The sequence below is a fragment of the Dama dama genome, chromosome X (genome assembly GCF_033118175.1).
Source record: "Dama dama isolate Ldn47 chromosome X, ASM3311817v1, whole genome shotgun sequence".
NCBI lineage: Eukaryota > Metazoa > Chordata > Mammalia > Artiodactyla > Cervidae > Dama > Dama dama.
The window spans coordinates 12670979-12684864 of NC_083714.1; the positions used below are offsets into that span (position 1 = coordinate 12670979).

At 34.0% G+C, this 13886-nt stretch overlaps 1 protein-coding gene and 1 non-coding gene across 2 annotated transcripts in view; both read left to right on the forward strand.

Moving 5' to 3' along the window:
* The window catches only part of COL4A5 (collagen type IV alpha 5 chain), a 239754-nt gene that overhangs the window by 145914 nt on the left and 79954 nt on the right, over window positions 1-13886 (forward strand). The window contains exons 14-19 of the mRNA XM_061135980.1: window positions 1060-1113; window positions 1210-1266; window positions 1549-1593; window positions 3231-3284; window positions 5158-5199; window positions 7184-7316. Coding sequence (XP_060991963.1) covers window positions 1060-1113; window positions 1210-1266; window positions 1549-1593; window positions 3231-3284; window positions 5158-5199; window positions 7184-7316 — 385 coding nt within the window. The remainder of the gene's footprint in view (window positions 1-1059; window positions 1114-1209; window positions 1267-1548; window positions 1594-3230; window positions 3285-5157; window positions 5200-7183; window positions 7317-13886) is intronic.
* LOC133053258 (U6 spliceosomal RNA) lies at window positions 419-523 on the forward strand. Its single transcript, XR_009692190.1, has one exon. It is a non-coding gene; the product is annotated as a U6 spliceosomal RNA (small nuclear RNA).

A 13886-nucleotide genomic window follows, 5' to 3' on the forward strand; every position in this document is an offset into this window, starting at 1 on the left:
ATTTTTCCCTAAACTTTCAAATCCTGAAAGTTTAATTATATTAAACCACTGATTTAATTCTTGGCTCCAAAGATTTGCCTATTTTTGGACATTTTATATAAATGGAATCATACATGATATTCTCGTTTCTTTTTTTTTTATTATAATCTTTTCAAGTTCATCTATGTTGTAGTGTGTATTAGTATTTTGTTCCTTTTTATGGCTGAGTTAATAGTCCTTTGCATGTGTATTCCCCATTTTTGTTTATTAATTCATCAGTTGATGGACACTTGGCTTTTTTCCCAGTTTTGGCTATTATGAATAATGCCTTTATGTACAAAATTAAGTCATTGTAAGATAGATTGTCACTGTTTTAGATGACCACGTTCTCTACATTTCACTGATATTCAGGGAGAAAGATGGTATTATTGATAAATTACCTCTCTTCGGCAGCACATGTACTAAAATTGGAATGATACAGAGAAGATTAGCATGGCCCCTACATAAGGATGTCCTGCAAATTCGTGAAGTATTCCATATTTTGGCAGGGGGAGGCCTTCCCAGGTGGCACTAGTGGTAAAGAACTTGCCTGCTAATATAGGAGGTGTAAGAGATCCTGGCTTGATCCCTGGGTCAGGAAGATGCCCTTGGCAATCCACACCAGTATTCATACTTGGAGAATCCCATGGACAGAGGAGCCTGGCAGGCTACAGTCCATGGGATCGCAAAGAGTTGGACATGACAGAAGTGACTTGGCATACATGCACTGGAGTAGATGAGGAGATAACATTATATTATTACAAAATATTTTATAAGAATAAAAATCATTAAAAAAATCATTAATACTTTCATTTGAAGTGCTTTCTTGCTCTTTACTTCAAAACTTGGCTTGTACATACACTAAAAATTAACTGAAATAAACAAAGATGGCTCTAAATTTTTTTTTGCCTAGTAGATTTCAACTTTGAATTTGAAATATCTTTGGTTATAGTACATGAGTCTGTAGTTCAGCTAGTTAAAATTGTTCCTAACAGTACTAATAGTTTTAATATTGCTTTCCTTTTCCCTACCACTGCATAGGGACTTCCTGGTGACCGAGGGCCTCCTGGACTCCCAGGGATGCGTGGTCCTCCAGTAAGTAACCTAAAATTCTTTAGCATCATTTAATGTAAATCGATAATCTCACATAGTACTCCATGAACCAATGTAAAATTACTTTTGTGTGTATAGGGTCCTCCAGGTGGTGTGAAAGGTGAGAAGGGTGAGCAAGGAGAGCCTGGCAAAAGAGTAAGTGTTATGGCTTCTAATATTCTTTGCAAAAAATTTTAAACATGTCTTTGCGCATGTACTCATGCACTGTGCATGTGTATAATTTTATTTTTTCCTCTTAAATCCTGCCTCATTCCCTCAAAATGGCATGAATGACATATTTATTTATTTATTATAACATTAAAGTCCAGAAAGTCTACTGAAGAGAGTCCCAGGCTGGAAGAAAACTTGTTATATCCTTTGACCTTATATTTCTAAATAACAAATTTATATTATTACATTTCCTTGAATCCTAAATAGGGTAAACCAGGCAAAGATGGAGAGAATGGCCAACCAGGAATTCCAGTGAGTATTTAAAATCCACCCTCCCCTCCAAATGGCAACATTTGTACATGTTGGTAAAGAAGCAGGATGGCAAAGAGGCTTGGGTTTGAAAATAGTTTAAATGAATTGAAATTATCCTTTCCATCTCTTTTAAATATGAGTTTGAAATTTTTCTGTTTTTCAAGACAGATTTTTAAGTCAGATTTATTGAGATATAATTTGTATACAATAAAATGAACCATTTTGGTGCACAGTTCTGTGTGTTTTGACAAACATGTAAGTTGTGTAACAATCTCCATAATAAAAAACAGTTCCATCTCTCTCAAAAGTTCTCTCATGATCTTTCATAGTTATTCCCTCCCCTCCCCTCACCCAGTGTCCATTGAAGCAACTGATCTGTTCTCCATCTCTGTAATGTTGCTGACTCCAGAGTGTCATAAAAATGGAGTCATAGCGTATACAGCTTTTTGAATCAGAATTCTTTCACATAGTATAACACACTGTATTGTATATCAGTAGTTCATTCACTTTTAATTCCTGACCAGTATATGACTATATGGAGTATCAAGGTTTATACATTTACTCATTGAAGGGTATTTTGGTTGTTTCTGGTTTTGACCATCATGAATAAACTGCTAAAAACCTTCACATGCTCTGTTTTGTGTGAACATAAGTTTTCTTTTTCCAGTTAAAGTTTTGACATATAATTCTAATTATTACCCAAAAAGAGGCAAGTAAAAATATGGAAGTCCAGGAACATTATTTCAGGCAGCCTTAGTATCAGGAGTATCCACCATAGATGTTAAAAGATGTTTTCAAGGACAGATAGAAAATTTGATGAAATTTGGAGACTACTCTGCAGGAAAGGGAGCATTCTTAATAAGACAGAAAGTTGTAAATATTCAATAGAATCAGATAAATTGATTTCTAAATAATTTTGCTAAACAGGCAGTCCTCAACTTACAAACTGTAGCTTCACCAATGGCTTAGACATATAAACTGGCATAAGTGAAAGTGAAAGTCACTCAGTTGTGTCCAACTCTTTGCAACCCCATGGACTATACTGTCCATGGAATTCTCTGGGCCAGAATACTGGAGAGGGTAGCCTTTCTCTTCTCCAGAGTGGGGGATTCCAATTCAGGACCTCAGTTCCTGTCTTCTTTTGAAACAATGATTTATGCAATCATGATGTTCAATATTGCCTCTGTTTTTGACAGATATCCCTAGGGAAAAGGCTTTTTCTCTGTTTGCACTGGGAGAAGTAAAATTAGGTCAAGTAATGGGATATTCTGGGAACCACCAGAAATGACAATTCTGTGGGGATGGGGCTTTGAAGAAGCTGGTTCTTTTCCTTCCAGTTGCTGCTATGCTGCTGGTCTTTACCTTGATTGTGAGCTGTTGGTTTTCAAGGCTGCTGTGGAACTGAGGAAGGGTGATGGGAATAGAGCCACAAACCACTTTGTTCTTACCAAGATTTAGTCTCTTTTTCCCCAAAAAATACATTTCCTGGATTGCTGCAAACCCTTGCTTAATTTCTAGAGTTCTAAAAAGATTGACCATTTTTATCAATGTCCTTGGTGCGTTTATGGAGGAGAGGAGCTTTGGAGGTTCTTACTCCACCATTTTTGCTGATGTCAGTGTCTTCTGTGTTTTTAAAGGGTTTGCCTGGTGATCCTGGTTTCCCTGGTGAGCCAGGAAGAGATGGAGAAAAGGTAAGAATTTTAAAACGTCGAGGGAACTGCTTTTATTCTGGTTAGCACAATTCTTTTCATCCCAGTTATAAATGAGAAAATTCTAAGTAACTAGCTTTTGTATTCAAACTACACCTTCTTTATCCATCTTTTGATGTTATTCCCTTTTCTCTTACGCCAATTCCCTAAATTTTCATTCACTATCCTAAATCACAGTCCATGTGATAGAAATACATGGAGAATTGTTTAACTTTAGCATTTCCATTGTTAAAAGCTGATGCCTTTACTTTGAGCATGTATCGGCGAAACTTTTGTTCTCCAGAAAGAGGATTCAGCACTATTTTAGTGAGGTTCTCATACTAAAAAAGGTTTATAGCTGTGAATTTAGAATGTTGCCACTAGACATTTCCATTCTCTAGGCAATGAGATTCTCTGGAAGCTCGTGACTAATTCCTTGTTGTTTTTTTTTTGTTGTTGTTGGCTGTTGTTTTTTCATTTGGCCATGCAGCCTGACTGAGGTCATTTGTTTAGTTCCCTATTTTAAAAGTGACTTTGAAAAAAATGTATGAAGCCCACAATTCCCATATTTATAGCAGATCACAAAACATCCATTTTTCCAATCTCTCTGGTTTTTAATTGCTTTCTATGAAAAGCTTTGTTTTGCAGGTACGGGAACATGTTAGAAACTTGAATGTACCCAGAGGGTACATGTTTTAATGGTGATTTTTTTTTTTTAACTATTCATTGGAAGGAACTTTATTTAAGTAAATTACAATATGCCATCAGTTCAAGGCTACAATAACAATGAACCTCTATCTGTGCTTCTCAAACTGATCCAGGGAGACAAGAATTCAGTGGAAATATTTTGGGGCCACAGGAGGGGTTCAGGGGAAGCTTAGTGAATGGGACGCTGAGACTTCTATTCCTACTGCAGTCACAGGCACTCAACTGTAATCTTTTATTTTTTTTTTTCCTTCCTTATATATATATATATTTTTATTATTATTATTATTTTTTTTTGTCGGGATGGGGAATACGTGTAAATCTATGGCTGATTCATATCAATGTATTAATGGTGATTTTATCTCTAAACTAGATCCAAGTTCTAGACTGGTTTAAGAGGCACAAGTAGAATAAAGGAAGATAATAAATACTCAAAGATTAAACTTTTGTTTTTCTAGTTGTATGTGAAGTTATAGGACAGAGTATCTCCTTGAATTAAAAGAAGCTTATAGATAGATGAAAGGTTTCTATGAATAAATCTCGAATGAAAGTAGAGGTGTGAGAGGTCCGCCTATTCTTGGGTCATGGCCAGTGGGATAGCAGTTGAATACTGTGATCTTCACCTGTTGTAGCTACTGGTTATGGGTAACAGTTTTGTCTGAATTTGTCTTTCAGTAGATTCTAAGAGCAAAGTCACAAACCATTTATGATTTATTAGCTGTTCCTGGTGATAGTTAACTTCATCAGCCTTAAAATATCTGTCACTAATGGAAATAACACTAAATTTATGCCCCTGACAAGTTTTTTGAAAAAGACATGGCTAAATGTAAGAAAGGGGTAAAGATTTTAGCTGATTCTAGAAATACCATTTTTTTAATTCAGTGTGTTCTCTATGTTACAGCTAGAAATACCTTAGAAGTCTGGTCTATATATAAGGCAAAGAAGTTAATTGATTTGGTCAGCATCATATAGCTTATAAATCTGACATAACAGCACAGGTTTTCCTAAGCTTAGCAAAGTAGTGTTTTATTAACTCATTTTGTATTTCTCTTTGAGATTTTTTATTATGGATTTCTGGGTCTTTATGAATCTTAATTATCAGTTATATTTTTGAGGAAATTGATATTTTCATGTGATTTTTACTAATCTATTGTATAATTGTGTTGAATAGGGTCAAAAAGGTGACACTGGCCCACCTGGGCCTCCTGGACTTGTAAGTTTTTTTTCTTTCAGTTTTTATTTATTAAATTTATTACTGCATTTTAAATTTTGCGTCTTAATTATATACTCCATACATTTTCCTCATAGAACCCAAAATTCCAAGTCTTTATCAACTTCTCCTGTCTTAAAAGTCTTTACATGTAAAACTTCAGTGAGGTTGACCTCAAAGTGTTTGTATTGGTCTGCCTGTGTATTATTTCTCCATAATAAAGCTCCAAAATTATGGTATTAGGTTTTTTTGCATAATGATTGCCAAATCATTTCTCAAGTAACCAGCAGGTGGTGCAAGTGTTGCTTACAAAGGTTCAAAAAAAGAAACTGTTGGGGAACTAGGGATTGGTCCTTTCCCCTGCAGGGCTCAGAAGAAAGATGGATTTGGTCTGAATAGATTTTCTCTATTTGTAATTGTCTGATTCACACCTCTTTCTTCCCAGAGTGTGTGCTTTTTAGGGGTTCTTCATAACAAATGTAGGAAACTGCTCTATAAAAGAATACTTAAGGGGTTTACAACTTTCCTGTCATATTTGTATTCATCATGAAATCCCAGTCACATATGTTTTCATTCTTATTAAAAATAAAATATCTCTGTTGCAGTTGACATATCGATTTTCCTTTCATTGAAATTTTCTAAGACTCCTGGCTTTAGACTTCACTAAAGTTGCAAAGGGGCAAGTGCCATAAACCCTATATGATAAGACATTTGAATAATGTTTATTTAATTATTTTTGTCCATAGTGAGTCTCAGATATTGATACTTGGTACTTTACCAAATCCAATGATGAGAATGTATTATATTTCAAGAAGATCTTAAGACAATTTTTATTTGCTTTCATTTTCAAATCAGAATTTTACTTTTCTAACAAATAATTTTTCTAAAAAATGAGATGATAGAATTTTGATGAGCATCAGAAGAAATAGAAATTTTGAGAGTGTATCCTGTTCAATAGCTCCCCTATGAACTACCATCCAAATTCTAGGTCCCACAAATGTCCATTTGTCTGAATATTTCTTATATCCAAAAGAGCCAGGATGAATATTGCCAGTAGGTGATAATTTCTATCTCAGACTGATAGTTGCTTAAATCTAAAGCTTACTTTACCTTTATAACTCTATGAAGTTAACCTCTTTATATTAGATTATTTAATATAAAATTCTTTAGGCATGAGGTTCTAAGAAGATAGAAAGGGCTAGTTAATTTTAATTAATAAAGCCCTCCTGGAAGAATGACTTTTCTTTTTCTTTTTAAGAAGAAAGAAATATGAGTTGACAAAGAGAAAGATTATGGGAAGGCATTATAGAGATTTAGAATGGCATATTCAAAGGAAAAAGCAGGAATGTGCAAGATGCATGAAGTGGTTACAATCAGACTTCACTCTCCTAAAAAGTCATTGCTAGAACTAACAGGACATGAAACATGAGAGAGGTATTGGGAGTGAGAAGTATGTTTAGAGTCCAAGCTATAAAGTAACATGATATATAATAAGAAGTAATGAGCAATTATGAGTGCTCTAACACGAAACGTAACACAGAAAAATTGCTTTTTGAGGAAGTGTATCCTAGTGATAGATTTGGATTTAAAGGGAAAAGCTCTGAGTTGTTTCTGTTAGTCCAAGTATGAGGTAAGAATAGAAGCTGTCACAGGAAAGAAGGGAACAAATTGGAGAGACTTGTTTAACAAAGAATTATCAGGCTTAGGTGATTGGAATGAATTGAATTTGGATGATAAGAGACATCAAACATAATTCTAACTCTGTAAGCCTGGGGCTAAAGTGGATGGTAATATTGATACTGACATTGAACATTTTCTAATCTGTTGAAGCATGCTGCTCACAATCTATGTAAGGTCGTCTTAATGATTTTGCATCTGAACACTTTGTGAAAATGGTGCATTGTAATCATATGGACCTACCAGGTTATTTTCAGAAAAACAAGTCTCTTCCTCTTTGAATTCCTTTATTTTTTCTTTCATAATAAAGGTAATACCTAGGCCTGGGACTGGTGTAACTGTAGGAGAAAAAGGAAACATTGGGTTACCTGGCTTGCCTGGAGATAAAGGAGATCGAGGATTTCCTGGAATTCAAGGTCCACCAGGCCTTCCTGGACCTCCAGGTAAATGAGACTGTACTGTACTTAATACCCTTGTGTTTATAGTATCTTTACTAATCCATGTATACAGTATTATCATACTAGTTCCAGGGTGAGCATGGCACTAGAACACATAAGTATTTTTTAATTGACAGGAACTCCTCAGCTCTTACTATAACCTTTCCAAGTTCCTCATGTATACTTTAAAAAAAAAATCAGAATTACTTTAATAGTGTCGTCTTACCATAAAAAATACCATTTCTTTCTTTTGTTATTAATAAATTACACCAAACATTACTGTGACCCAAATATTAATCATTATACCTTTCATGCTGTTATGGTAGGAAACATTGTGCTAATGATGCCTAGTTAGGTAAGATTTACTGTATTTTTATGTAGTAAACAGCACTATCCACTTAGAATTCCAGAAACATCTACCTAGAAATCCCCATGGTGATTTTGCTATGCAGTAAAACCTTGGAGCTCAGTACTAATTTTATATCACTTCCTTATTGAAGATACACAGTAGAGTAGAGCACTTCTAATTTGGCCGCTAATTGAGCAGTGCCCTTGTTTAGCATGCTTATTTGGATGTTCTCTGAAATGAGGTGATAGTATACCTCTCATGTAAAACTTGAAAAAAAATCTTGTACAGTATCTGTCACACATAGGTATTTAATAAATTATGGTTAATTTTCTACCAAAAATATTTGCCTAATGAAATGTTAACATGATGAGATGAGTGATGCTCAGTGTTTCTGCCAAGAAGAAAGAGAATAAGTTGTGGGTCCCCTTTTGCTCGAAGTATACCCTTTGGATTTCTATCTTCAAGATAGTGGACCAAAGACATACTGTGTATGGAAAATTCAGATAAGGAATTCTCCAAGGATATAGCAAAAAATTTAAAGTGTTAGATAGTATGAAATAAAATGTAAGACACACAGAGGATAAACCTAGATGTCCCAAAATCCAACATGAAGGAGTTCAAAGAGAGAATAGGACAAGAAGCATATTTGAAAAATTAATGGTTAAAACTTCTAGCTATTTAAAAAAGGCATATTTCCCTGTAAAAAATGTTTATGAATTACAAAGCAAAAGTAATAATAATAATACGAAATTAATACAAAATACATACCTAAACACACTGTAAGGACATTTTAGAATTTAAGGATAAAAAGAAGTTCTTAAAAACTGTCTGAGACCCAAAGCAGATCACTTACAAAGCAGTGAGAGTCAGATGAAGTTAATGGGGCACATTTTCAAAGTAATAAGGAAAAATAACTATGAATTTGAGATCCTATATTACATCAAACTGTCACCCTAGGGTGAATATGAGGACCTCCAGATCTCTGAAATAGTTACTGGAGCTTTTACTCCAAGAAGGAGGAAATGAATTCAGGATGAAGTTGGGAGTGGGGGTGACTAACATAGAAGAAACAATGGTTAAGAAAGATATTAATAAAGTATTTTAAGTCTAAATAAATATTGATCATAAAAAATAACATAAATATTTTAAGTAACAATATGGAAGTATAATTGTACATACTACTAACATAGAATGTAGAGGTACAGAGAGAATGGTGAAGTGAAATTATATGGTTTATTGTCTTGTTAGAGGGAGAGAATATAAATACTATTAACTATATAAGTTTTTCAAAAAATACAGAGTTTAGTCCCTAGGTTAAATATTTTAATAGTAAAGAATTAAAATAATATATATTTTAGAAAAGAATTAAAATAATATATATTACTTACTTGTTGAAGAAAGAAGATGACCAAAAATTGACCTATGTAATACAAGTAAGGTTTGGGACAAAACAGACACAGATAAACCTGAATAAATAGAAAAACATAAACTGACAAGAAGAAGTTAAAAACAAATCAGTAACTTCAATAAATGTAAAAGGACTAAACACTGATTAATAAACAAAAGCTAAAATAAAATTGGACCAAAATCTATATGCTGTGCACAGTAGACATATCTAAAGTAAAAGAATGTAGAAAATATGAAAATTAAGCAATGAGAAAAATGTTAAGCAAATACTACCAAAAAGAAAGCTGGTTTAGCAATTCTAATATAGTATGAAATAGAATTAAATGCAAAAATGCATTACAAACAGATATTTCATGTGGATAAATAGACAAATTATACCACAGTGGTATAAAAGTCATGAAAGTTACTCATCTAAAATTATAGCTTTGAATATGTAAAGTGAAAACTACAAGGGATAAATTGGAAATTCCCCAGTATATCAAGGAAGTGAAATGTAAATATGGATATAAATGATTTGAGTAACACAATAAAGCTGTATTTTTGAGGGAGAGAGAAAAATTTTGTGCAGCAGAGAATGTACATTCATTTCAAACACACATGAAGCATTTGTGTTGTGTAGCTTTGAAATTGTGTAGTCAAGAAATTGACTCTATTAGACCAGAAAAAAATCTTTTAAAAGTATATTCAGGATACTGTACATAGAAAATACTAAAGATAGTGTCAGAAAATTGCTAGAGCTAATCAGTGAATTTAGCAAAGTTGCAGAATACAAAATCAATACACAGAAATCACTTGCATTTCTATATACTAACAATGAAAAATCAGAAAGAGCAATTAAGGAATCAATCCCATTCACCATTGCAACAAAAAGAATTAAATATCTAGGAATAAACTTACCTAAGGAGATGGAAAAACTGTACACAGAAAATTATAAGACACTAATGAAAGAAATCAAAGATGACATAAACAGATGGAGGGGTATTCCATGTTCCTGGGTAGGAAGAATCAATATTGTGAAAATGACTACAGTACCAAATGCGATCCCTACCAAATTACCAATGGCATTTTTCACAGAACTAGAACAAAAAATTTCACAATTCATATGGAAACACAAAAGACCACAAATAGCCAAAGCAGTCTTGAGAAAGAAGAATGGAGCTGGAGGAATCAAGCTTCCTGACTTCAGGTTATATTTTTAGATGAGTAAGTTTCATGACTTTTATATCATTGTGGTATAATTTGTCTATTTAGCCATATGAAATATCTGGTTTTAATGCAATTTTGCATTTAATTCTATTTCATACTGTATTAGAATTGCTAAACCAGCTTGCTTTTTGGTAGCATTTCCTCCCCTGGAGTAGGAAATGGCAGCCCACTCCAGTGTTCTTGCCTGGAGAATCCCATGGACAGAGGAGCCTGGTGGGCTACAGTCCACGGGGTCACAAAGAGTCAGACATGACTGAGTGACTTAGCACACAGCATAGCATGCGCACAAAGCTACAGTCATCAAGACAGTGTGGTCCTGGCACAAAAACAGAAATATAGACCAAGGGAACAAGATAGAAAGCCCAGAAATAAACCCATGCACCGATGAGTACCTTATTTTTGACAAAGGAGGCAAGAATATACAATGGGTCAAAGACAGCTCCTTCAATAAATGGTGCTGGGAAAACTGGACAGCTACATGTGAAAGAATGAAATTAGAACACTTCCTAATACCATGCACAAAGATAAACTCAACATGGATTAAAGACCTAAATATAAGACCAGAAACTATAAAACCCTTAGAGGAAAACATAGGCAGAACACTTGATGACATAAATCAAAACAAGATCCTCTATGACCCACCTCCTAGAGTAATGGAAATAAAACAAAAGTAAACAAGTGGGACCTGATTAAACTTAAAAGCTTTTGCACAGCAAAGGAAACTATAAGCAAGGTGAAAAGAAAACCCTCAGAATGGGAGAAAATAATAGCAAATGAAACAACTGAGAAAGGATTAATTTCCAAAATGTACAAGTAGCTCATACAACTCAATACCAGAAGAACAAACAACCCAATCTGAAAGTGGGGAAAAGACCTAAACATACATTTCTCCAAAGATGACATACAGATGGCTAACAAACACATGAAAAGGTGCTCAACATCACTCATTATTAGAGAAATGCAAATCAAAACTACAATGAGATATCACCTCACACCGGTCAGAATGACCCTCATCAAAAAGTCTACAAACAATAAATGCTGGAGAGGGTGTGGAGAAAAGGGAACCCTCTTGCACTGTTGGTGGGAATGTAAATTGATACAGCCACTATGGAAGACAGTATGGAGGTTCCTTAAAAAACTAGGAATAAAACCACCAGATGACCCAGCAATTCCACTCCTGGGCATATACCCTGAGGAAACCCAAATTGAAAGAGACACATGTATCCCATTGTTCATTGCAGCACTATTTACAATAGCTAGAACATTGGAGGCAACCTAGATGTCCATCGACAGGTGAATGGGTAAAGAAGTTGTGGTATATATACACAATGGAATATTACTCAGCCATAAAAAGGAATGCATTTGAGTCAGTTCTAATGAGGTGGATGAACCTAGAACCTACTATACAGAGTGAAGTGAGTCAGAAAGAGAAAGATGAATACCTAACACACATATATGGAATCTAGAAAAATGGTACTGAAGAATTTATTTACAGGGCAGCAATGGAGAAACAGACATAGAGAATAGACTTATGGACATGGGGGAGGGGAGGAGAGGGTAAGATGTATGGAAAGAGTAATATGGAAACTTACATTACCATATATAAAATAGATAGCCAACAGGAATTTGCTGTCTGGCTCAGGAAACTCAAACAGGGGCTCTGAATCAACCTAGAGGGGTTGGATAAGGAGGGAGATGGGAGGGAGTTTCAACAGGGAGGTGATATATGTATACCTATGGCTGATTCATGTTGAGGTTTGACAGAAAACAGCAAAATTCTGTAAAGCAATTATCCTTCAATAAAAAATAAATTTAAAAAAAAGTATATGCAGGCCATACTCTGTGACCACAGTAAAATGAAGTTAGAAATTAACAACAAAAACCATCAAATATTTTCATATTAAAGTACACATTTGTAAATAGCTCTGTAGGTAAAGAGGATACAGAAATGGAGATGATGAATTACTAAATGCTAAACAATTCCATATCAAAATTCATTAGATATAGCCAAAAGTCTTACACTTAATTGATCACAAAATTAGAGATCCTAAACTTAAATGAGGTAAGTTGTAAAAATAGTAAGAAATAAAACAAGCACGTGCCATTTGAAGCAACATGGATGGACCTAGATATTGTCATACTAAGTGAAGTCAGACAGAGAAAGATATCATGTGATACTGCTTATATGTGGAATCTAAAAAAAAATAAAGGTACAAATGAACTTATCTACAAAACAGAAATAGAAGTACAGATGTAGAAAGCAAACTTATGGATATGGGGTGGGGGGATTGGAAGATTGGGATTGACATATGCACACTACTATATATGGACAGAGGAACCTGGCAGGCTACAGTCCATGGCATCTCTAAGAGTTGGTCACAACTGAGAGACATAGCACATGCATGCATGTGTGCGCACATACACACACACACACACACACACACACACACACACACACACGTATAAAAACAGATAACTAGTAAGAACCTACTGTATAGCACAGGGAACTCTACTTATATGGAAAAGGAATCTAAAAAAGAGTGGATATATGTTTATGTATAACTGATTTACTTTGCTGTTTACCAGAAACTAACACAACATTGTAAGTCAACTATATGCCAATAAAAACTTTAAAATAGAAGCATAAACAAAACAGATGGAAAACTTGATAAAGGTCAAAATAAAGTAAGATCAAGATAAAGGCAGGAAAATACTCAAAATCAGTAAAGGAAAAAAGATACCATAAAATACAATTAAAATTCTTGAATTATAAGAGAACTATAAAATTGTCAATATTTTTGAAATTCTAGATGAAATATACATTCTTCATGAAACAGAAAACATGATTTAATAAAAATTTCCCTGAGAAAGTAGGACACCTAAGTAGATCAATTGCCATAGAAGATTTTGAAAAGTTAAAGGTCTCCCTGAAAAAGTATTGGTTTTGCGGGTAGGTTTATAGAGTTGTATAAATGAATTTTACCAAGTTCTTGAGCAGGCAATTCTCATAGTTTAAAAACTGTTTCAGAACATTCTTTTTAAAAGGAAATTCAATTTAACAGTTGATACCAAACCACCAAGGAGATACACTGGAAGTAACTATAGTTCAATATTATTTATGAATGTAGGAATAACAATCTTAAATATTATCAATTCAGAAGTATATTAAATAATATATTTGTGACTGAATAGTATTTACCCTAAGATTACAAGGATGGTTCAACATTACTTTAATTGACTACATTGACATATTAAAAAGGAATAGGCCAATAGATAAAAAGAAAACAGTCAAAATTTAATACCTATTTATTTTTAAAAGGAAAAAAATTCTTAAACTAAGATTGGAAGGGAACTATCTCAATTTGATGACGTAGTCTACTTCATACAGGAAGTACAGGACTGTGCAGGAAATATACTTTGTGGTGAAACATCAGGAGTATTCCCATTCAAGTCAAGAATAAGATAAAGATGGTCACCAATGGTCACCAGGGTCACCAATGCTATTTGTTCTTGTACTAAAGATCCCAGCCAGTGCACTAAGTCTGGAAGAAAAAAAGAGGTATATGGATGGAAAACAATAAAACCCCACATTTTGGTTATTCATAAGCCATATT